The sequence below is a fragment of the Drosophila simulans genome, chromosome 2R, assembly GCF_016746395.2.
Source record: "Drosophila simulans strain w501 chromosome 2R, Prin_Dsim_3.1, whole genome shotgun sequence".
Classification (NCBI taxonomy): domain Eukaryota; kingdom Metazoa; phylum Arthropoda; class Insecta; order Diptera; family Drosophilidae; genus Drosophila; species Drosophila simulans.
This window is the reverse complement of record NC_052521.2, coordinates 16,717,203-16,740,278: the sequence shown is the minus strand read 5'-3', so window position 1 is coordinate 16,740,278 and position 23,076 is coordinate 16,717,203. Positions and strand designations below refer to the sequence as shown.

Here is a 23,076-nt window from a genome sequence, read left to right as displayed (position 1 = left end):
AGGAACCACACCACCTTATACATCTTTTATGCGTGCTCTCTCCCCCTTCTCCCCACACAGGCACCAAGTTCCCATTCATCATGAAGCTGTGCTTTTCCTCATCCAAGAGCATGAACGGCGCCTGGAACAATGCGGCCAGCGAGGGCATGATCGAGAAGGAGAACGAGGTGGATACCAAGGTGGACATCTACAATTGAGATTTGATTACGATTGTGTAAGCAAGCAAACAACAACCGGCTTAACTAGAACACAATACAGAACAACACTGTGGATATTGGTCGCAAACAACATGCAAAAGACAACAGCAACAGGAACATCAGCAACAAATGCGCCACAAACTGCACCAATAGCTGAAACTTCAACTACAGATCGATCCACCAACTTGATGGCTTACACATTCGACATGAAATGCGGGAATTTCAAACAAACTGATTGCTAAATCAACTAAAGAAACCAACAAACATGAAATGATAAATGAAAAACATTCAAGAAAAAGGAATTACAATTAGGCGCAAACGCATGTAATTTTTATACGAGCCATTTGCATAGATTTACTGAATTCCACCATATATCAATTCAGCTAATTAGTATGACAGCCTATGTACGATATGGCCTCGTTTAAAAGCCACACCAAATTAAAACACACTTGATGCACATTACATTACATTACATTGAATTACATGCGTTTGCGTTGCAACAAGAAAACAAACAAAATAATACAAAAAACTAATTGTTATTATTGTTACAATGAAGCATTAGGACTTTCTCACACAACAGCAAAACAAAAAATGGAAACACTCCAACCAATTGTAAACTATGTATTGTTTAATTGATAAAAAACGACAAACTAAACCAAAAATAAATAATTGTAATTCAAAACTCAAAAGCATGTGAAAATAACTCCAAATTCCCCCTTCCTTCACCCCACCCGCTCTTTCCACTAAAATGCACTTTGACCCTTGACCCAACTTCCCATACCCCAAACCCACGGCAGACTTCTGTATAGGTAATGTAATATGATTTTCATTTCGATACGAATATATTATTAGTGCAACAAAAGGAAACATTTCTTTGGACAATATTTCGACAAGTATTCGGGCGTGAGAAAAAGTCTTAACAAAAATATTTATTGAAAAAGGAATATTTGTGTAAATTAAAACCAAAAATTTAGCAATTTTAAATAAAATTTATTAGTTTTAGTTATGCAAAATCGAGCACTGCAGCACGTTTATGGCAGTTGATTTAACAGTTTTTTATTTTAACGAATTTAAAACGAGCAGAGGAATGAATTAAAAACTTGCACAAGCCAATGTTTTTACTATTAACAAAACAAGAAAAAGACAAGATGGTAACATAATTTTTGTGCTTAATTTACAAAGTTGAAAAAGGCATAAATTTATATGTATGAGATGTATTTGTATTTATATTAAAATTAATTTTAATTTACACTAAATGTAAAAAGGAATATAACTAAAACAAAACAAAATATTAAAAAAATAACAAGCTAAGATAAAAGATGAAAACCTACAATATAATTTAGTTAAGTGCAAATCGAAAAGAGCATCTAGCTTAGTTAAGAAATAGCATCGTTCAGACATGCAGACAGAAAACATACAACAAAACAACATATTTTTGAGGCGTTTTAAAATTGGAAGACAGAGCCAAACATTTCAAAACTCCAAGTGAAGTTAGCAAAGCAAAGCTACTACTAAAGATGGGTGAGGGCGTATTGCAAATGCGAATAAAAGTAGACGAAAACAAAAGAATTAAAGATATCAGCAATAAAGCAACAGCAACAACACCATATCAAAGGCGTATGTTAGATTACCTATAATATAAACATAAATCGGGATGAAAGATGCAAGATAATAATGTAACACCATAATATCTATGAGTTCACTTGAGTTGTATCGTGTTTTATTTTTAAGCTCAATCTGTCGGCAGCTCGAGACCCAAAGAGATCCGAGCTCGAAACTGCCCGCCAGAGGGCGTTGTTCTACACTACATTTGTTTTTAATGCAAATCAACGAATACACAATACATAATGCTAGGGCCGCTAAACGAATTTTCTTCACACTTTGCGAAGTTCACAGCTCGACGAGATTGTTGGGACTTCGCGTAGATCATTTCATTCATTTAACTATCGGTAATACTATGTGCAATTTGGGCTTTAATCGAGACTTCGCTTGTTCTATTTAATTTATTGCAATTTTCTCATTTCGCTCACTAGTTTGTGTAATTATTTCAAGTGTCTTAGTTATTATGTAAATTGTTTTGTAATCCTTAATTGTAAAATATTTTTCTAAAAGTTAAGTATTATTGTACTTAATTTGTATAATTAACATGATTTAATGACAAACGAGACGTAATTATAAAGATGAAAATAATCTCGTTACAAATTTATTGATAAATAATAATTTTTAAGAACGTAAAGCAACAACGATCTTAAAGCTCCTAATTAGATCATAATCAGATCAATAAACAAACTACTATAATACAATAATATATAATATAACATAAATAACAAACTCGGTAGCTATTTAATTTACGAAAATACAAATTGTAATCTGAATTTTATATTGTTAATAGTTTTATTTGACATTGAACACAATTTATTTTGTGTTTATTTTTCGTATGTTTAATTTTGTATGAGTAAAAATAGAAACAAATAAATATATTTATATATTTAGCTGGTGAAATCGTTTGGTACTTGCCTAAAAGGAGGCACAGCAATGTCAGTTAAATATATAAAATCATAAATATATTTATGCGTGTATTTATATGATTTGTTTTATTTAATATTTAAATTTTGTTGTTATTTTTTAAAAGCGTATATTTTAAGCCCAGAGTTTGTAACATGCGCGCTCATATTTTGATATAAATATATATATATGTAAAAGAATCTGGCAGTGTATTTTTATTTTATCACCATCAGCTTTTTGTATGTTCTAATAGGAATTGAAACATGACAAATAATTTGCTTTTAAACTATAGAAAACTCGCAAAGCATTTAAAGCAAAGTATAGTTAAATAGCATCCTTCAACGCACATCCTTTTCACTTCTTATTTTCGGGCAATGAGAACAGCGACTATGGAGAAATAAACCTAAACTAAATTATATGCCAAATAATCTCTAGTGTTATCCTGAATTTTGAACATATCAAAATTTTGAAGCATTCAAATTTAAGGCCCTAAGTTTTGAAATTATACAATTTAGGCATTACTAATGTAAATGTAAAAAAGAAATATTAAAACCCGGAGCACTTTTCAATAAGCAGCAAAACTGCGAACAGACATAATCCTTACAACCCTCTACGAAAACGCCAATAAGAATTGTATGTAAGCATATAGAACAAACAAAGATGAAAAATCGAAAAATATATATTTAAGGTATAATTTATAAGAAGTAATTACTTTAAAGTATTATTTGAGAACACAATTTTAAAAAATTTGAAAACTAGGACAATTTTTTTATGTTTTTGCGCTTACGTTCCCAAAACTAAATTTAGCAAGAAACTAATCTCCTAGTAGCAATTATTTAAATATAATTTAAAAGCATTCGAAATTAAATAAAAGAAAATTAGTCAAATTTCGTTACAAAATTTTGTTGAATTGAAACAAGATCATTTAAAGGTTGTCAACGACAAGAACTTGTTATGAAGGCCTTCCCAAACCGCTGGCTTTTGCTAATTGCATGTCATTTTGTGTAGCGATTTCTTTATTATGAGTTCATTTAAATTACGTTTGCAATTGCCTCGTAGTTTTCAACTCCAGAAAAGAATAATGCTCATGGGGTAAAAGGTAGGTGCTGTTTTTAAAGTAACAACTCACAATTTTCTTGAACTTGTCCACCCAAACAAACATTGGTTCGTTCGGAGTGCCATTTTCCCATTGGCAAGTCCATATATTTTGAGTGTATTTTCAATGAATTGAGTTTAGTTCGTTAGTCAATTCGCCTAATGACACCAACTACACAAATGGACCAGTTTATTCAATACTGAATTGACAACCACCAAGAATCAAATCAAAACAAAATGAAATTATTAAAATTTGTGAAACCGTCCAATTATGAAACAGCAACACTGACACCACACACGAGTTGAAAACTGGGTACATTACTACTTTAAAGTGGGAGAAACAGCGGAGCAATGCTCTCCAGTTTCTGAAGTGTCTTTCACTGAGCTTTAGCCTTATATTGCAAACTTTTTGAAGCAAGGATTTTTAGCGACACCAGCGAGTTTCCGTCTTCGGTTTGCGCTTTTCGACCTATTTTACTTCCGTGCCGCTTGAACACGCTTACCAGTTACGAGCCGCATTCAGATTGCTAAACATCTACGATCCTGTGAGAGCTTTTGTTTGCTACTATCGTTTTCTGTTTTTTAGTTGGATACCCCGAGAGGCAAATGAGAAACACTAAACAAAACAAGAACTTTGTACACCGAAACGAATTCATAATAATCTAGAATGCATGTGCATAATGAGAACAAAGGAAGAAATAACTAAAGGATAAAGAAACCTATGAAAAGAAATGAATAAAAGATGAATAACTAAAACTATATTCTTATAGGCTTATAGTTTATACTTACATACACACATACAAATACTTATATACATAAATATTTATATATAAATATATATATATATCAGAGATCATAACATACATAGTAATACGACACTACATCCACATATATACATTCAAATATAGTTTTTAATAAGTGAGGAGGTAGCGCGAGTCAATTTTAAAAGCAAGAAAATCTTAAACCATGCAAATCTTAAGCAAGAAGCGCAAATATTAACAAAGAAGTTACTTTGGCGTTATTAGTAATGCAATTACATGTATGAGAAGCGAATACTTACATAATTACACCACAAATTACACCCACTACACAACAGACACAGACAAACAACCAGGAGACACAGACATAGACAGACAAAGGACGAAGGAATGTTTTTAGGGGCAAACGGACAACTGCATAGTGTAGTCGTATGCGTAATTACTGGTGATAATTTTGAAAAAAAAACTAATACAAATCAAATAATATGAGTAATTTTAACATAAGCAAATGCTAGCACGTTTGAATTTCCAATAGATGTCTATTATGTATTAGAAACCTATATAAATATATATTGACGATTCCTTATTGAACACACCACACAACCACACACACATACCTTAATGTCTTAGTGTGCAAGTATGTAAAAAAAAAAACCAAAACAACATGTAAGCCACAACGCAACGTAAACGAAATTGCAAGAAACGAAATTCGATTCGAAATCATTTTCCCCACGAACGAGACGAGTATTAGTGTGTTAGGCCTGGTATTTAGCTGACATTATTTAGTTACCCGACATGCAGCATGAGTAAACCCATACACACACACATACCCAGAGGTCCGATCAAGAACCTATTCCTGGGAGCACCGCCGTCCGGCTGGGACCTAAATAATTTATTAGCAATTTAAAGCTCCCAGATGCGAGCGGGTTGCCCTGCCCTCAGTAATTGCATACTTTCAGGCTGCAATTAGTTGGTGTATGTGTGCTGGTGCTTAGGCCTCTTGAATGCGGTATATGCTCCGCAGGAGCAGCAGTTTATCAGCACTCCGATGTGGCAGCCATGACGATTCCATTTATAACAATAACCAAACGGTTGTAAGCCATCACATACACACAAACAAACACACGTACAATCGAGGACAGATACACTACAGGAAACGCACACACACTCAAACCGCAGGGCAATTGTGCAATATAATTTGACTTGTGTTCGATTAAAACACACACACAGACACAGGCCACCCACCACCCATACCCTCATCTAATAATAATAGCTATGTTAATATGCAATTTAGTTAAATTTTCGTTGATCGGTTTAGTTTAGTTTAGTTTAGTTAGTTCAGTCTTTAATTTAGGGTTTGCTGTGTGGCGGAAATGGGTTCTGAATTTGACACCACACACATACACTTGTTAAACTAATCCACCGAATAAATACAATCTCATTAACTAAATTTAACAGTTAACGCATGGACAAGCCAATTTCGCCGTTTCCGCCTCTAGCTTCGAATTTCTCATTGCGTTCGGGCAGCGGGTTAACAATTATTTTACTCACCAAGGACGCGACTGTATTGAACGCTGCGAGGTGTAGCATACATACATATGTGGATGTGGATGGCAGGACTGTAGGGATATCGAAAATCGAATACCAAATAGGGACAAATTTAAATCGAACTTTCTAAGTGTTTAGTTGAAGAGTCGTTAGCCATTCGTAATATGCTAATAGGTGTAATAAGCTAGTAATGTGAAAACTGAGGACACACACTACTCTTGCATACATAACACGCATACACACATACATAATTATATACTAAGTACACGTATGACATACATTAACACTCGTACATAAACGCATACATAATACTTACATATGTATAAGCCTATGGAATGCAACATAATCACAGCAAAGTCCTTTTGATAACCGATTTTTGACTATGTACGAACTAATTTTTAAAATAATTCTGCGTCGCATTTACACACAGGCACACAGACATAATCAGCCATAACCAGACATATATATACATATATACGTTTATATCTATATATATACACACATCAATCTTATCAGGCGAGGCAAACGCATTAACAAACCGCAAAAAAACGTAAAAAATATCATGTACTGCACAGCAAATTTGCGTAAACAGGAAAAACAGTCGAACCAAATCACACAAACACACAGACACACACACACACAAGTAATGGACACAATGAACAAATTATTAGAAACTATTCAAAACTACTATTTATTAAATGTTGTTAGCATCAGAAAACCGAGAATAAGCAAATTATGAAATCGCTGTAGTGCAAATGCAAAAACTTAAGAACAAAGAAAAATTGTAAAACCATCATTGAAACTTATTTATTTTTAAGCCAAACGTTGCGGCAAGCAAACACAGCGGAAAATAACGAAAACCAAAAATTTTTAAACATTAACAGCCACTTCAACAAATCCACAACAAAAACAAACAGTACATAAAATACAAATTCTTTGATCTTAAACCAGAAACCCAAAAACGAAAACGAAAAACAAATAAATGAAAAACTTAAACTTATACACAAAAGAAACTCGAATGAAAACTTTGTTTTATTTAAGAACAATTAGTCCCGCAGTAGTACAACTTCTACACGGAAAGAAATAAGATGTTTGTTAGGATCAATAATTGCTGACAAAACTTCAGCTTCTTTTCGAATACACATTCACTAGATTTTCGAACCTTAGTGAGTTTCGTGGCATGAAGCTATTCAAACTGATCTCATCATCTTATTTTTTTCCTGTGCATCGATTTCAACTCACCTTACTCACCTATACTTTTGTCATATTTGCAGTTAGCAACAACATTACAACAAGTACAGCTAGTACAGTTAGTGGAAACTACAACAACAACAAGCACCACCTCAGTCACCAAGCCCAACAAAAAACCAACAAACCAAAAAAAACCAATCCAATCAACAAGAACAAACAACAACAACTACTAAAAATAACAATAACCACCACCATTACAAGTACAACAACAACAGCTACAACAATAACAATTAAGATACGACATTGAATCGCGAAGCATTTAAGATCTTCCATTTAAATTGATTTCGTTCCATAAGATAGTTTTGCTAATTTGTTGGATACACACTTAGTTAGCCACTTTTCAGTTGCTTGCTGCATGTGGTAAGTAATCTAACTAACTAGTTGAACTCACTAAGTAATTCACACACATTGAAGGTCGAGGTTAAATGAAAGCCAATTATTTTATTTAAATACAGTTCAAATAATGAGTAAATGTTTGTTAAGCAAAATTGTTGAGTAATTTATTAGGATATTCTTTGATTAATGCTTTATGCTTTTTAATATTTGTGTAAAATATACCAGTTAACATTTTTTTTTTTCAGTTTTTCAAGCTAAATCTCATTTGACACATTTCAGTGGAACTCTTTGTGGCCTGGTCTGATTTAAAATGTGGCAGGAAAATCGCAGAAAAACAATTATCGCCCACTGAACTGTAAAATAGAATAATCTGCGAAATAACCTAATTAACTGCAGCCCATGGTAAATTAATTCAATGCCTCGCATAAACAAAATAAACAAAGGCTGATAGCGTGCAGATAAATGCGAGATTCCACGAAATATTTAAACTTTAAAATAAGTTTTACCCTCCTTTAAATTCACTTCAAAAGCGAGCTCGCTTTAAACCATTTTTAACCCAGTTGCTGGCACTTTTAAGACGTTTAAAAACTTGGCTTGTCTTCATTTTTAAAACTGGTTAACTGGCAGCCGTGGGCCCGCTTTTCCAATCATTTTCCGCATGACCGATTTTGTGAAATTGCATTTAACAATGTTTAATTAAAAGAACTGACCGCCGGCTGGTAGCCAGTGTAATCTAGGGACGAACTTTTAAAATGCGACCCCTGCTGCAAGATGAACAAAATTGCTAGCCAGAAAGGGTCAATCGGGTTGGGGGGGTGGCGGGGCAGGAGAATCATTTATCAAACGACTTGGATGGAGCCACATATCCTGGCTGGCCCCAATTGACCCCCTTCAATCTGAAACTAAATGCCTGAGCCTTGTGTCTCTTCGATTCTGTTTGTGTTTGCGACTCAATAAATTATTTACTTAAGCCGAACACATTATGTAAAGCAGCGGCAGGATTCACCATTGGTCCGCTCTAATCCTTTGTCTATTATTTCATTTCCCAGCCCGGGCAGAAGAAAGTCGGGCCAGGAAAACCAAACGACTTACACAAATATTCCATTTAAAATGCATTGCCTTTTTCCCTGGCCGATGCCTTTGGCTTTGACTGGGGATAAGGTTGTAAGCCAGGACTTGGACCAATTGTTCTTTTTGCTCGGCCTGTTTTTGCAGCCTCTTAATAGCAGAAGCGTGTATTTATCTATGCCCTATTTGCTCCCTTTGAGTGGAGGAGTTGAGACCGCAACAATGGACCAAGTACAAATGCAGCTGTTTCTTTATTTATCTACCGGGATTAATATTATTTCAGTCATGTTTTTTGTGCCACTACTTTTTGTTGCCTTGCAGTTGGCGTTAAATTGCATGTCGCATGTCCGCTGTGCTGTGGCCATTGATTGATGGCAGTTGCTGGAACTCAGCAGCCATGACAAACGCCAAATTGTTTGTCTACCAAACCGAAAGGAAAATAAAATAGTTAAAATAAATAAATTGCTCCCGAAATTGCGTACAAAGTTGGCAGTTCGTGGAAGCTGGCTGAGTTAAATCAATTTGTTTGTGGCCTACACTTTGTATTCGAATTTTCACCGGGCTTCCAAATTGCGTTTACTGCGGCTCCATCGATTACCATTTGCCATCGCTTCGTTTCATTAAGGACACATTTCTCCGGAATAAACCTAAAGAGCTTATCTACCACAAAACATCTTCAGCATTCAAATTCACTCTTCACTGAGTCTTACATTTTGAAAGGTAAATGAAAAGGGACCAAACTTTAGTTGCCATACTTTTTGATTAACTTGAGTTTCGATTTTATTTCGCAACCACATGACACATAACCAAATTTAACATATAGCCTTGATATATGTTCTTGCTAAAATAAAATAAAAAAGATAACTGAAAATTAGTCTATATTGTCCAAATTACGCGAAATCGAATTGTAAATACCGAAGCACATAATTGTAAATTAAACTGTTGAATCTCGTTTGTAAAGTTATTGAAACTAAAGCGCATGCATTTACCACATAGAATGTGTACATATGCACAAATTCGCTTGCTTTGTAAAGTTTGTTTTGTATTTTTATAGATACGTTGCAGTAAGATAATAGCGGTAAATGCACACGAATTGTATAAAATCTAAGATATAAAGTTCACATTATTTATAGGAATACTCGTATGAAATGAATAACGAATGGGTCCATAAGTCAAATGGAAAGTCGAATTATCATTCTCAATAAGTTGCTCAATTTGCTTCGCAAAGTGATTTACCGATTTATCATTCTCTATTTTCATATGTGTACAACTAAATAAGTGTATTGTAGGCATAAGCTAAACAACACAATAATGCAAACAACAAAATTTCAAATAGAAACATAAACCTTAACGATAACAATAAATAACACCAATTCAGTGATTGGAAACACAGTGCTTGAAAGCCGAAAGAATAAAAGCTTAGTGTCAATTGTCTTTCAATTATTTAGAAATGTGCACAATAACTAATGCAGATCTATAGCTGCTTATACCTAATTATAGTTAGAATTACGAGTAGACATAACTGCACCACACGAACTTTTATTTACAATTCCAGTGTATTTGGAATGGCCTAATTTAAATACAATAATTAAGCGAGTCGGAGTTCGGCCAAATGCATCTTGTTATGCGAGCGCCAGGAAGAATGATCCTAATGTCAATTTCAAAGTAAAACTTAACTGTAGTTGTGTAATATACATGGCAATTAGGCATAATTACTCCATATTAATGTATTATTAACATCTAAGCTAGGCTAAAACATTATCCACGTGCAATTCGAGTCACTTTGGCCAGCCAAAAGCCAATTACTTTGTGAATTCAGCAAATTATGCAGGACATACGAGGGCATACATACATATGTAATAAATGCACTTTAAAGGGCTAATCGCCACATCCCAAAAATCCACCAAAAAACACACTGGCTGGCAAAACACACATATCTGAACTTGATTACGCCAGAGAAGCGCAGCATTGTATAAAAGTTGAACGAAGCAATTTGAAAAACGTGATTTAGATTTTTTCTCACAAAACAAAAAGAGATTCAAATGTGATTTTGCTATACTAACAAACAGTGGGGGAAAACGAGAGCAAACAGAAAAAAAAATCAAATTTAACAAAATGAAATGAAATGAATTGTATACATATGTACTGTGTTAAATTCCACGGCTTTTGTTGATGGTTTTGGAATTTCGTTAGCGTATTTGTAGCACGCGAAATGTGTAGTTTACTCGTAGGTAACTTAGCGTAGCATACTTATGTGGGCTGCCGCTGTCAACGATTTTGACTCGACTCATGCCGCCAGAGCCTTACTCTATCTTGCTGTTTCTGCATTTTAAATTGCAATTGATATTGAACTTGAAATTGATATGGAAATGTTTATTTACTATTCGTTTAACTGACTAAATGTGTAAATGGAGTCCAAGTAAAAGCCACCGCCTCTATTTCTAAATAAACTTAGTGAGAATTGTGAACAAATTGTGTCTATATCTATACATAGTGCATATACATACCGACAACAACTATACATAATTACGACAACTAAACCAAAACCGAACTATATGTATGTGACTGTATGTAACGTATTACGAATCTACGATAGGGTATACAAGATCGGGCCGTAAATGCCGCATATGAATGTATTATTCAAGATAGTTATATACAGCATATACACAGATATTATACATACTTATATACCAGCGCATGAATAACTATTGAACCTATATACATACGTGTAGATATATACAACATAATACTAATACGCTAATCCTTTTGGACAACTTTTTCAATGTTGCTACTACGTACGAGGTACTACGTAAACCAATGAACAATGCATAGCTACGATGACAAAGTGCAACAATTAATAAATTAATAAATAGTAGGCAAATTGTAAATTGTGGTGCAACCTGGTCGAGTATAAAGCCAAAACAAAAATGAACCCTAATAGCAGCCGTTGCAGATCCACTTCCAGGGGGTCGAAACACAATCGTTTTCACCGGAAAACTCTGCCCGAACCCTTGATATGATTTCTATTAGCAAGCTTTTGGACTCATTCCTGCCGGCACCACTTTGAGTTACCAAAACTACCCACCAGCTACTCTACCAGAACTATACAAGCCCCTTTCCAAGCAGATGTATAGATATTTAGATATATCATGTGTCTCACCAACGATGCCATCACTATAAGAGAAGCTCTTCTAAACGCTGACTGCAGAATACCACCATGTTAAAAACAACTAAAAAAAACTAAACCGAAAAACCAAAAAAACCAAAAACTAAACATAAAAGTACAGATAGAAGGCAAATCCTAACTAACACGAGAATATTTTAAAGGGAGCATTGGGCGAAAGATAAACCATAATCTATCTTTGTGGCCAACTTTCGGCCGACTTTGCGGGGTCGCTCATCAGAATCGTACTTACAATTAGAGTGTATACAAGCATAAATCGAGTAAATTGAATAGCGTATAAAGTATATTTTATTAGTAGCAAAATTTAAATGGTAAATAACAGTAACAGTAACAGTAAACGTAACAGGATAACAGAAACAGTAAGGATGGAGTAAATGTTAAAAATAAATACTAATTATTAAAGCTAGATGTAAGTGTCTATCGAAGAACATTGCAAACTAACACGAGAAATTGCAATTCAACCAACAAAATGTTGTTAAGTTTTCCGCTTTATGTGTCAAATTAGCTAAAGATTGTAATTAACATAAAATGCTTAACGAATAATACAAGAAAGTTATGGTAACCGAAATACTAAAAGGCTAACGCATTTTTGAACTGTTGGCGCATGATTTTAATTGTAAAGAAATAATTTAGTTATACAACATTCGCTTAAAGGAGAACTTTTATTTCACTTTTAATAAACTAAGCATTAAAACAATGGAGAACCCCATCCGTAAACCAAAGAGAAAACTTTAAAAGACAAATGCAAGTCAAGCAGACCCGTTTAAATACATTTCTAAATGTAATTCCAAATGCATATAGGCTAATTGGGGATTCAAGGAATCTGAACAAGGTACTGCCGGTACCCCAACAACAATAACTAACAGAGAAATGAAATATTATGAAAATCTATGCAGACAAATATTGTAACAGCAACCGAAAAACCAAATTCAAACGCGACAAAAGTAAATAAAAATAAAATATTAAATTAAAAAAAACACCACTTTGTTTGTTGTATTATGGATTGTGCAATTTTTAAACCAATTTCGCAAATATCTCCCGCTGACTGCTGCCCCAGGAGATTACTGCGCGTCGGATAATCTGAAGTTCAAAATCCGGGTGATTGCAACTGCAACATCAGTGCGGTAAAAACTTTCCTTTGCTCTGCGAAATGGTTATGGGGTTCCGCTGAGCTGGGTTTTTGCTGGTGACATCCTCATATCCTCCTGGTGCACGAGGTCGCTTCGGTTTTATTCCGCCCGCTGTTATGGCAGTGGTTTTCCATTCCACAGATACACGTTCCAGCGAGGGGAGTGCATAAAGTACTGAAAATGTTACCTATAACCAAATATACGCGGTGTAAATGTGGGAATTTCGTGAGTTTTTAAGCGCAGGAAACAGATGATGCTCATCATCTAAACAACCTTGTTAGTTCCTTTAATATTTAGAAAAAAAGAACTACTTTTCCAAAAACGATTTGGATATTGGTTGCGGAACTTCAGGTTTCTCTTTTCATTTTAAATATTAATATTGTTGTGCAATCCGAACTGTCATGTGAAGGGACAGGTCCAAGCCAAACAAGCAAAAACCAAATAAAATGCAGACAATTAATATTGTTCACTGTCAAATCGTGGCACTTAACATGGCCAGATTGCAACGTGGTGGCCCCGTTGGGTGGTCAATATGAAAGAGATTGCCTTTCCGGCAGCAGAGCAACTTATAATTGACTTGACTAGAATGGTTGGTGGCTGCGGAGGCAAATGTCTTCATTAGTTTAATTGCAAACATTATTATTGCACACCGAAAGTTTCACTTGAATGCGCGGAGCAGCCGGGAAGTTCGCTCAGCTCGACTCATTTGGCCAACGATTCTCGGCCAAGTGAGATAATGAGGCAAAAGGCCAGAAGCTGGGCAAAATGGCATGAAAACAAAGTGATTTTTCCTTGTTTTTCGCGTTCGCTTCTATTTTTTCTACTCTTTCTACTTTGCCGCCTCTGCATAAAATGGCTAAATTATACAGATAGAGGGAAATCTCTGGCAGCTGCCAAAATGCCAGGCAGTTGGCTAAGTGGGTAAACTTCGTCGGAGTGTTGCAATTCTTTAAACGTTTTTACTTTTAATTTTGTTAATAGACTTGTTCCATCTTAATTAAAACGCCACAGAGAGTAGAAAGCAAGTTGCAATGTAAACGGTTTGGAAAAAGTGTATTGGTTTAAACTTAAGACATCCCAAGGAATGATTATTTAAAAAGGAGAGCTTATACAAAACGGTTTTCCATTAAGGTCCTGTTTTTTAATAAAATAAAGTTATCTAATTTTTTATATAACCATCTGTTCTTGAATTACGTTCTATATAAAGTAGCACACATTTTTTTTGGCTCAAACTCTTTATCCATTTTTTCCACGGTTCACAAATTTTAACAATGTCTGCAAATCATCTTTACCCCATTTTCCATTTTCCACCCCACTTTTCATTGCAGCAAAGATTGCGGAAATTGTCTTCTTTGAAAGCTCTTAGCTTACCGTCATCTTGGCCAAGTTATATTAAAATTTCGCCACAGATACAATTTTAAGACGCCAACTGAGTATATACTCAACAAAGTCTACGCTCCTCGCAATATCAGTTTAAAGTTTTGGAGCAAAAATAATTACTTTTCATTAACATTGGCCGGCCAGTTTGAGGCTCGTTCCTTGCACCTGCCATTTTCCCTTGCCAAAAACTGGCAAAGCCAAATAAACTTGACCAACCAACCGATGGACTGTCCGTCCGTTTGTCTGTCCGTCCGTCCGTTCGGCCAGAGGAAAAACACGAACAAGGACAACAAGGGCAAGGAGGGAAAATTAGAAAATACATTTTTCAGCATTAAAAAGTGTTCGACGTGCGGAGATTGCGGTAATTTCGCTTAACAGTTGGTTGCTGGCGCCAACACTAGGTACACATGCTGTGGTGCCAGTCAAATGCACCTGCTCACTGGGGTTTTCAGGTGGGTGGTGGGTGGGTGGCGGATGAATATGGGCGAGCCTGGACTCTCGGGAGGTAACCAACCATGTGGGCGGCGCTAAATGTCGAAAGTGCAGGCACAGCTGTCGTAGTGGGCGTGGTCCGCTGCCAGAGGCTGAAGGTTGAAGGTGGGCGCTTGGAATTGGGGTTGGGGGTTGAAGTTTCGGGGGGCTGCCAGCAGCTGGCACTTGACATGAGCAACGGCAACGAAACAACTCGAGGGCTTTCAACTACTCTCGCACATTTCGCTTCCGCTTAGAAATGGCAAAAACACGTCCCCATACCCATACCCACTTTTAAACACAATATACCCATTCCCAACCATCCCGAGCTCAACCACACAGCATACAACACTCGTGCCCACTGTTTGAGAAATAAAGTGTAACTAAAAAAGCTGAAATGAGATACTGGCAAACATATATACGAAAAAAAAGTGAGCAGCGCCCGTGGGGCATCGCTGGATGGCAAATGTATAACTTAATATCAGATTGTGTCGAGTGGGTTGGCACTTACAAATGCCATTTTCAAAGTGTATTTAATTATGACAATTTTGCTAAAGTCAATTGCGTTCCATTTGGGGTTTATTCACGTGGCAACTAATTGCCAATAACGAGAACTTTATTGATAATTTAAATTGCAATTCTGTGCAACTGTTTCTGGATAAATTTACTAATAAGACGCAATCATCTAGAATAATTTGCGCACTTTAATTTATTGTAGATTCAACAAATCGAACTTTTCTCACATAATATTTTTGACATCTGTAAAGAATAATTTATCATTTAAAAATCCAAGGTGATGCAGGAAAATGTTTCACCCATTGTATAGGCCAACAAATAGGGCTTAATGTATTTCATTGCTTTCGGCGTTAAAAATAAATAGCGGGAACTTGGCAAAAACGCAGCAAAAATGAAGAGGCAGTTTTGGCCAGGAATTCAAAGCACTTACAAGGGAAGCATAGCTTCAGGTATCGACCAACTGGTTGTTTTCCCACGCACTGTGCATCCTTGAAGTCCTTGGCAAGGGACTTAAACACAAGTGAGGAGAGCGTTAAATTACAAGGCTTTTGACAAATCATCGGGCAAACAAAGCAACACAATCCGTGCTGTCAATAGGACATTAGAGCCAGCAAAGGGGAAAAACCATCGGCTGCATCAATCATAAATATTTTAAGCCGCAAACACTGCGGATGGCTTTGTGCCTTTGTGCTTTTGCTTTTGCCCTGCTTTCGTGCTTGCGCAGCAGCAAGTGTGTGTGGGAACGCGTGGCTAATTGCATTACCAGGCAGCTATTTGGCCTCAAATGCCAGAATGCCAGAATGCCAAGAAACGGCCTGATAAGCCTTCGTGGCTGCCACCGAGCTCGTGGCATTTGCGTCAATTATGGAGTTTTGCAGCTATGAAATTTTAATGAGCAGTGCAACATGCTCCTAGTTTCGACATTGTTCAACAGCTGCTCATGCGAAATGACCACGCTCTGAAATTTAATACCATTTTACACGCCATTGAAGAAGATTTCCAATCATTCAGTTCGATTTATGCAATTTATGCTATGGCTGATACATTTATTAAGCTCACCATTAATTCAAGTGTTCAACTTTCAATTTCTCTTCTCCATAAGTGCTTTTAGCGCACCATAAAAGCTATTTAAAATTCATGGATCGAATTAAGGTTTAAACTGAACCATTTCCCACCTTGTCGAACCTAATTTGGCTCCACTCGAGTCCGTGCATTTGGTGGAAACAAAGCGATGGGACGCAGCCGCAGGTTCAACCATCGCCATCGCCATCGCATGACCAGAACCTATTTGTCCAATTATATGGCCCTTGTCGCATAAACCGCGAAATGTTAAATATGCCCGATTTGCACTTAAGATAAAATTGCAATAGGGCCTTATGAGCTAATAAGCTGGTCGAGCGGATTTCGCACCAGGAGCGCCAAAGTGTAATTAAGCAAGGAAGGGAAATAGTAATGAAGTGTAAATATGAACGCTTGTAAAAAATAATGAACTATTTTCTCTCATTAACTTATAAGTATATATTTAAAATATATTATATTTAACAGATACAACATAAAACCCCTTAACCGCTCCTGGCCCAATATAAATTGTCATTACTGCCGTTTACTTTGTCCTAGCCGGATATATGGTAACCTCAGTAAACTGGTGATAAATACTTGGCACGTTTCGCTGTTAACTGAGCCCACATGCAAAGGGCAGGACTGAGCGTCCTTCAACTTGACAGTTGCCCACTGGCAGTCGCCGAACAAATATGGATAATCGTGCTGCGGAACTTATACTCCAAGAACGGAACATTTTCCCAACCAATGGTTCCGATAACATTGCATTGCTTAACAACATGTTCGTTTTGGAAATGTTCTTCAGAATAACGCAGCTGTACCATTTTAAGAACTTCATCTTTTATATATCCGAAAGGCTAGACCTGAATAACAAGGACTCGCAGGAGTTCTTCCACAATTTCTGGACCTATTTTCCAATGGCGCCCAACTTGATAATAACGAGAGAGCACCACTTGGGCATACCCATGATGCAGTTCATCAGCACCCCATCGCTGGTGATGGTCTTCACTACGGGTAAGGACGATCCCATCATGGAGCTGGCTTCCCACAATCAACAGGGAATTCACTGGCTGAAGACGATATTCGTCCTTTTTCCCAGCCTACAGAGCCGTGACTTCGAGACCAATCCGGAGTCACTCGCCCACTTCACGGCGGAGATCAAGGATGTCTACGACTGGGTGTGGAGGAAGCAGTTCATCAACACATTTTTGGTTACCATTAAGGATAATGTATTTATACTGGATCCCTATCCCACACCATCGATTGTTAACAAAACGGGCGTATGGCGAGCCGAAGAGTTCTTCCACAAATATGCCAAGAACATGAAGGGCTATTTGGTGAAGACCCCCATCCTGTACGATATGCCGCGGGTCTTTAAATCGGATCGGCCCACCAACAGGTACGAGAAGAACTTTATCCATGGCACCAGTGGGAATTTGTTTCTGGGTTTCCTGGAATTCGTCAATGCCACTCTGGTGGATACCAGCGCCAATGTGACAGATGACTATTTGAACATGACGAACCTGTTGGATTTGGTCTCGCAGGGGGTGTACGAGACCCTGATCCACTCCTTCACCGAAATAACCACCAAGTTCGTGGTCAGCTATAGCTATCCCATTGGCATTAACGACTGCTGCATCATGGTGCCCTATCGAAATCAATCCCCAGCAGATCAGTACATGCATGAGGCTCTTCAGGAAAATGTTTGGGTGCTGATCAGTCTATTCACACTATACATAACTGTGGCTATCTATTTGTGTTCACCGCTGAGACCACGTGACCTCAGTGCCGCATTCCTACAGTCCATCTGCACTTTGACCTACAGTGTGCCCACCTTCATCATCCGCACGCCAACACTGCGTATGCGCTATCTCTACATTCTGCTGGCTATCTGGGGAATAGTCACATCGAACTTGTACATTTCGCGGATGACCAGCTACTTCACCACAGCCCCACCGGTGCGTCAAATAAACACTGTGCAGGATGTGGTGGAGGCCAATCTGAGGATTAAAATGCTGGCTATTGAGTACGACAGGATGGCCAAGTCACCGCTGCAATATCCAGAAAGCTATTTGCACCAGGTGGACTTGGTGGACAAGCACATGCTGGACCTGCATCGGGATCCATTCAACACCTCCTTTGGCTACACTGTGAGCAGCGATCGCTGGCGGTTTCTGGACCTGCAGCAACTCCATCTGCGGAAGCCCATCTTCCGGTTAACGGAAATCTGCGAGGGACCATTCTACCACGTGTTCCCCCTCCACAAAGACTCCCACCTGCGCTCCGTGATGACCGAATACATCATGATAGCCCAGCAGGCGGGACTTATGAGCCACTGGGAGCGCGAGGCGTTCTGGGAGGCAGTGCATCTCCACCGCATCAAGGTGCACTTATTCGACGATGAGCCGATGGCCCTCAGCCTGGATTTCTTCTCCAGCCTTCTGCGCACCTGGACTTTGGGTCTGATCCTAGCCGGTCTGGCTTTTGCGGGTGAAATGAAGTGGCACGAGCATGTGACCTTCAAACGTCGTCCTGCTATACGGATAACCCGCAAGCCCAGATCGTTTCTCAGGCGCTTCATGAAGTTATGATCCAAGAAAAAGATCCTCTCTGGAAACACGAAAACAGAACTTTCAGTGGTATCCCAAAAATCTCGCAGGATTTTGTAGCATTCTCACTTTAAAAACAGTCTCAGAATTTACATTAACAAATTAGGCTTAAATAAAAAATGCACTGTATTTCGCAATAAAGAAATCCATTTAGAAATAAGTCAACATTTTATGATAAAACCTTCACCTGGAAAGAGTTTCTAGGACAAACACAATCCCGGCCAAAAAACTCATCACAAGCAGTAAGATGAAGGCAATGGCCAGATGCTGCAGTCCAGCAGATGTATACTCCTGGGTGTCCGGCATTCGTTGGACCAAACCAGCATGGAGGGCAGACCCAAAGCTGCTGCGAGCATAGAAGTTCAGAAGTCCCGAAGAGTGGATGCGGAATGTAAAGTACTCGATGTCCCGCCACAAGGACGAATCCATCTGGAGGGGAAAGGCCAGGTGGTAAGAGCCGAAGCAAATGGAGCTTAGCTTGAAGAGTCGCTGCTTCAGATGCTTCTGCTGTTCGTCGAGGAACTGCCAGTGATCCTCGGTGACGAAATAGGCAAAGGAGCTATTGAAACTTGTTTGGTGTTCCGAGAAAACTGCCGAATCCACGGGGCGTAGAAGCTCCAAAAACTCCTGGGGCAACTCCTTGTTCAGATTTAGCAAAAATTCCATTTCGTAGTCAATAATCATGACTGGCAACTGGGCACTCACTATGTCATTCATGGTGTTGATCTGGGCGTGGAAGAGATTCACCGTGAGGATGCTTCCCAAATTGGAGGTGTAGTGGGCGGAAAGGAAGAATCCGTGAAAAAACACCGTAGCCAAAAGAAGAAATCGAAGGAGGCAGGGCTGTTGTAGCTGTCCCTCGATGGGCACATTGATGATATAACAAAAAGAGTTTAGTACAGCGCCCTGATAACCTGACCACCCACCGAACATCCTGAGCCACATCAGCTCCAGAAGGACCAGTGCCAGCAAAGCTCCCAGTGCAAAGAACCACACATTCCAAGCAAAAGGCTGAAGTGGGTAGAAGTAGGTGGAGACACTGTTGTAGAGCGGAACCATTAGGCACCACTGAACCACCAGCAATGGGTAAGTCTTCTCCAGCTCCTCGTCGGGCATGAACAAGGCGTAGGCATGGGCACAGAACTCCATCTTGCGTTCACGGATCAACTGCAGGGCATCCTTCATATTAATCACCTGCCCACCGAGATCATCTGGCGGCATTATAAGCTCCTTAAAACTTCCGTTTATAAAACTCACAAAGGTTTCTATTATCCGGTATGTACTCCCATCATAGTGTCCTTGCGATTGGAACAAGTGTGGCAGGTCCTGTCGCAAGGGTGTAGTAAATCCGAAGCCTCCTACATCCGAGCGAGCATTCTGCACCTGCTTCCACATTTTTCCGATGTACCTCATAAAATCGGTGCGATTATCGAAACTCATGACGGGAAACTTGGAGACTCCAAAGAGTTGGTTGATACCCTCCTCCGATTCAAAGTGCACCATAGAGTTGAAGAACTGCTGGTTGTAGGCAAAGTCCAGAAGGTCGTTGATCGGCTGCATCTCACCCACTTTGTCCACATATATTACCATCGAGAAGTAGAAGTGCCGTCCAAGTAGAACTTTACTAAACACCTGCATTATGGGATCTTCCGCTCCAGTGGTAAACACAAAGCTCAGGTGGTTCCTTCGCGCCGACGAGTGAATCATTCGCATCTCGGTATTATTATTCACCACCGTCTGCGTTGCCGTCTTTTCAAAGGCCTCGTCAATGCGCATGATGAACTCATCTACTTGGTCAAATCGCTGATGCGGACTTACGAACCATACGATCTCCTGGAACACATTCAATCGAGCGAATGGACTTAATAGATTGAGCAAGTATTGCATGTTCCAACCATAACTCGTATGATAGGTGGTCAACAAGAAAACACAAATCCGATACGATGACCACATGACTTCGTCTTAGAAGCTCCATGAATTAATTGAAACGCTCCACGATTTGTAAGCCAGGTTAATTTTTTTGCCCCAATATATTTCTTATTAATTGCTCCCATGGGAAAACTTATACATTACCTCCCTCAGCTCCTATTTGAATATCCTCTACTGAAGCTCAGTGTATTCTGAGACCTATTCTAAGTTATTAAAATCACATTTAAGCATTATGATAACTAAGCCCTTGATAATAGAGTACAATGATATTTCCACTTGTTAGTAATCGTAGCACTCAAATCGTTCATACTGTGGACGTCTTTGCTTTCGTCGATGAATAAAGAGCTCCAAGCAGAAAGCCAGCGAACTAATGGGTATTCCCGCGGATAAGACAATCCATGCCGTGCTGAAGAACTCCAGGTTTAGTGGTTCCACTGGATATGTGTCCAAGAAAACTTTCGCGTAGCCAGCCTGCTCGGCATGCCGAAAGGCTAGCTCTTCCCAGTAGTTCCACAAACCCGCCTGCCAAACGTTCAGAATGAACTTGTTCAGGGAGCCGGCAAAGCTGGCATTGGAGGCCATCGGCAGGGCGTTGAAGAGACCGCCGAAGCACACCTTGGACAGGTGGAAGTACGGCTGGATGAGCACCTTCTGCTGTCGGTTAAAGAACAACCAGGCATCCTGGGTGACCACATAGGCGTAGGAACGCGATGGACTCGCCAGCAGGGCCTGGTAGTCCTGTCAGCTGCGCGCATCAAACTGCGGATCCAACGAGGAGGTGTTCACCACCGGCAGCCATCGCAGCTCATCCAGCAGCGAGTCGTGGATAACGATGCGCAGTCTCGAGTGGATCAGATCCGACCAGGTGTCGATGGGCCGCAGAAACACCGGCTTCATATCGAAGGCCGTCATGTGACTGAGGTGGTAATTGGTCAGGATGAATCCAAAGATGTAGAGTAGCGTGTAGAAGATTATGACGCGAATCGAGGCGTGCTTCAGCTTCACGGACATGTTCATGTTGGCACTAAACATCAAAAGGGCCATGGCGTGAAGTACGTTCCTGGTGTAAGATCGGGTTGCATTCCCTGGCTCCCGCCAGTGCACATACCTCAGCAGGAGCGCGACATAGAAGGTGCCGAGGAAGAGGCATGTCCAGATGTACTTGCCCAGCGGCCACACCATGTACATCCACTTGGGCAGCTCCGGAGCCAGGGGTACCATTACGCAGTTCGTCATCAGCTCCAGAGGATAACTATGCTGCGTGGCGTTGAAGAAGTCACTGGTTGCCTCTGGCCTAATGATAACCCCATGGAGCGAGAGGTTGTACTTGCCACTGATAATGTCCTGCTCCACCACCGATTTCTTGGGCAAGCTCTCGAGAGGATCGAGAAACAGCTGGTAGTGGTACACCTCAGCGAAGTGCTTCACTATCTCCATGTAGGGACCACAGAACTTGGGCACCACAAACTGCGATTCGTTGAAGATAAAGGCGTGTGGGATGTCAAAACTATATGGCGAGCGGATCACTCCACTGGCCATGTCCGTGTCGAGCAGCATTTTAGGGCCGACTACGGATTGGCGTGCTCCTGGCCACATTTTATATGGCTGCCACATTATTGATGCCACACGCAAAAAAATGGCATTGGCAGACCTACTGGCACCCACGTGAATGGTTATAGTATACAAAATCCGGTTTATTTTAGTGCAAAGTTCAAAGATCTCAGATGTTTAATGACACGTTTTTGTGTCCTGCCGATTATCGTTCAGATTGCAAAGCCCGCTAACCAACACATCGATGAAAAGGACACCCTAGAAAGTAATATGCCACTTATAAAAAAATATTTTCGCGAATGCGAACTGGACTTTGTTACGGATTCCCAACCGGCCAACCCACATCACAACCTTTGTGGAGTTATTGGAGCGCAAGTACTTTCACCGCACACAAAAAGCGTCCAGTTTTTTCTATATTCAAAAAACAGGCCACGAATTTCACAAAAAAATATTTGTATAAGGACTTGGCGAGTGTGGGAATGTGTATTT

The 23,076-nt window shown here is 39.1% G+C and overlaps 4 protein-coding genes across 25 annotated transcripts in view; 2 read left to right on the top strand and 2 right to left on the bottom strand.

Annotated features, from left to right (window-relative positions):
- LOC6735278 (heterogeneous nuclear ribonucleoprotein L) overlaps positions 1-12,919 on the top strand; it is a 109,089-nt gene extending 96,170 nt beyond the window's left edge. For all 22 annotated transcript variants that reach the window (XM_016181538.3, XM_016181521.3, XM_044922627.1 and 19 more), the window contains one exon: positions 61-12,919. In XM_016181538.3, coding sequence (XP_016028642.1) covers positions 61-197 — 137 coding nt within the window. In that variant the 3' untranslated portion in view covers positions 198-12,919. The remainder of the gene's footprint in view (positions 1-60) is intronic.
- A 4,068-nt stretch (positions 12,920-16,987) lies between these two features.
- LOC6735277 lies at positions 16,988-19,287 on the top strand. The gene has a single exon (XM_002082210.4). The coding sequence runs from the start codon at positions 17,191-17,193 to the stop codon at positions 19,087-19,089; it is 1,899 nt and encodes a 632-aa protein (XP_002082246.2). The 5' UTR covers positions 16,988-17,190; the 3' UTR covers positions 19,090-19,287.
- A 3-nt stretch (positions 19,288-19,290) lies between these two features.
- Positions 19,291-20,994, bottom strand: LOC6735276. The gene has a single exon (XM_002082209.3). The coding sequence runs from the start codon at positions 20,992-20,994 to the stop codon at positions 19,291-19,293; it is 1,704 nt and encodes a 567-aa protein (XP_002082245.1).
- A 12-nt stretch (positions 20,995-21,006) lies between these two features.
- Positions 21,007-22,819, bottom strand: LOC6735275. Its single transcript, XM_016168526.2, has 2 exons — positions 21,826-22,819; positions 21,007-21,774 (listed from the first exon to the last, which is right to left on the bottom strand). Exons 1-2 carry the CDS (start codon positions 22,648-22,650, stop codon positions 21,316-21,318), a joined length of 1,284 nt encoding a protein of 427 aa, XP_016028622.1. The 5' UTR covers positions 22,651-22,819; the 3' UTR covers positions 21,007-21,315.
- Positions 22,820-23,076: the final 257 nt, after the last annotated feature.

Bases quoted from the DNA above. Each gene is read 5' to 3' on its own strand.
- LOC6735277 (XM_002082210.4), top strand. From the start codon at position 17,191: ATGGATAATCGTGCTGCGGAACTTATACTCCAAGAACGGAACATTTTC.
- LOC6735276 (XM_002082209.3), bottom strand. From the start codon at position 20,994: ATGCAATACTTGCTCAATCTATTAAGTCCATTCGCTCGATTGAATGTG.
- LOC6735275 (XM_016168526.2), bottom strand. From the start codon at position 22,650: ATGTGGCAGCCATATAAAATGTGGCCAGGAGCACGCCAATCCGTAGTC. The intron at 21,775-21,825 runs GTGGTGAACACC...CGCAGCTGACAG, and splicing joins ATGAGCTGCGATGGCTGCCG to GACTACCAGGCCCTGCTGGC.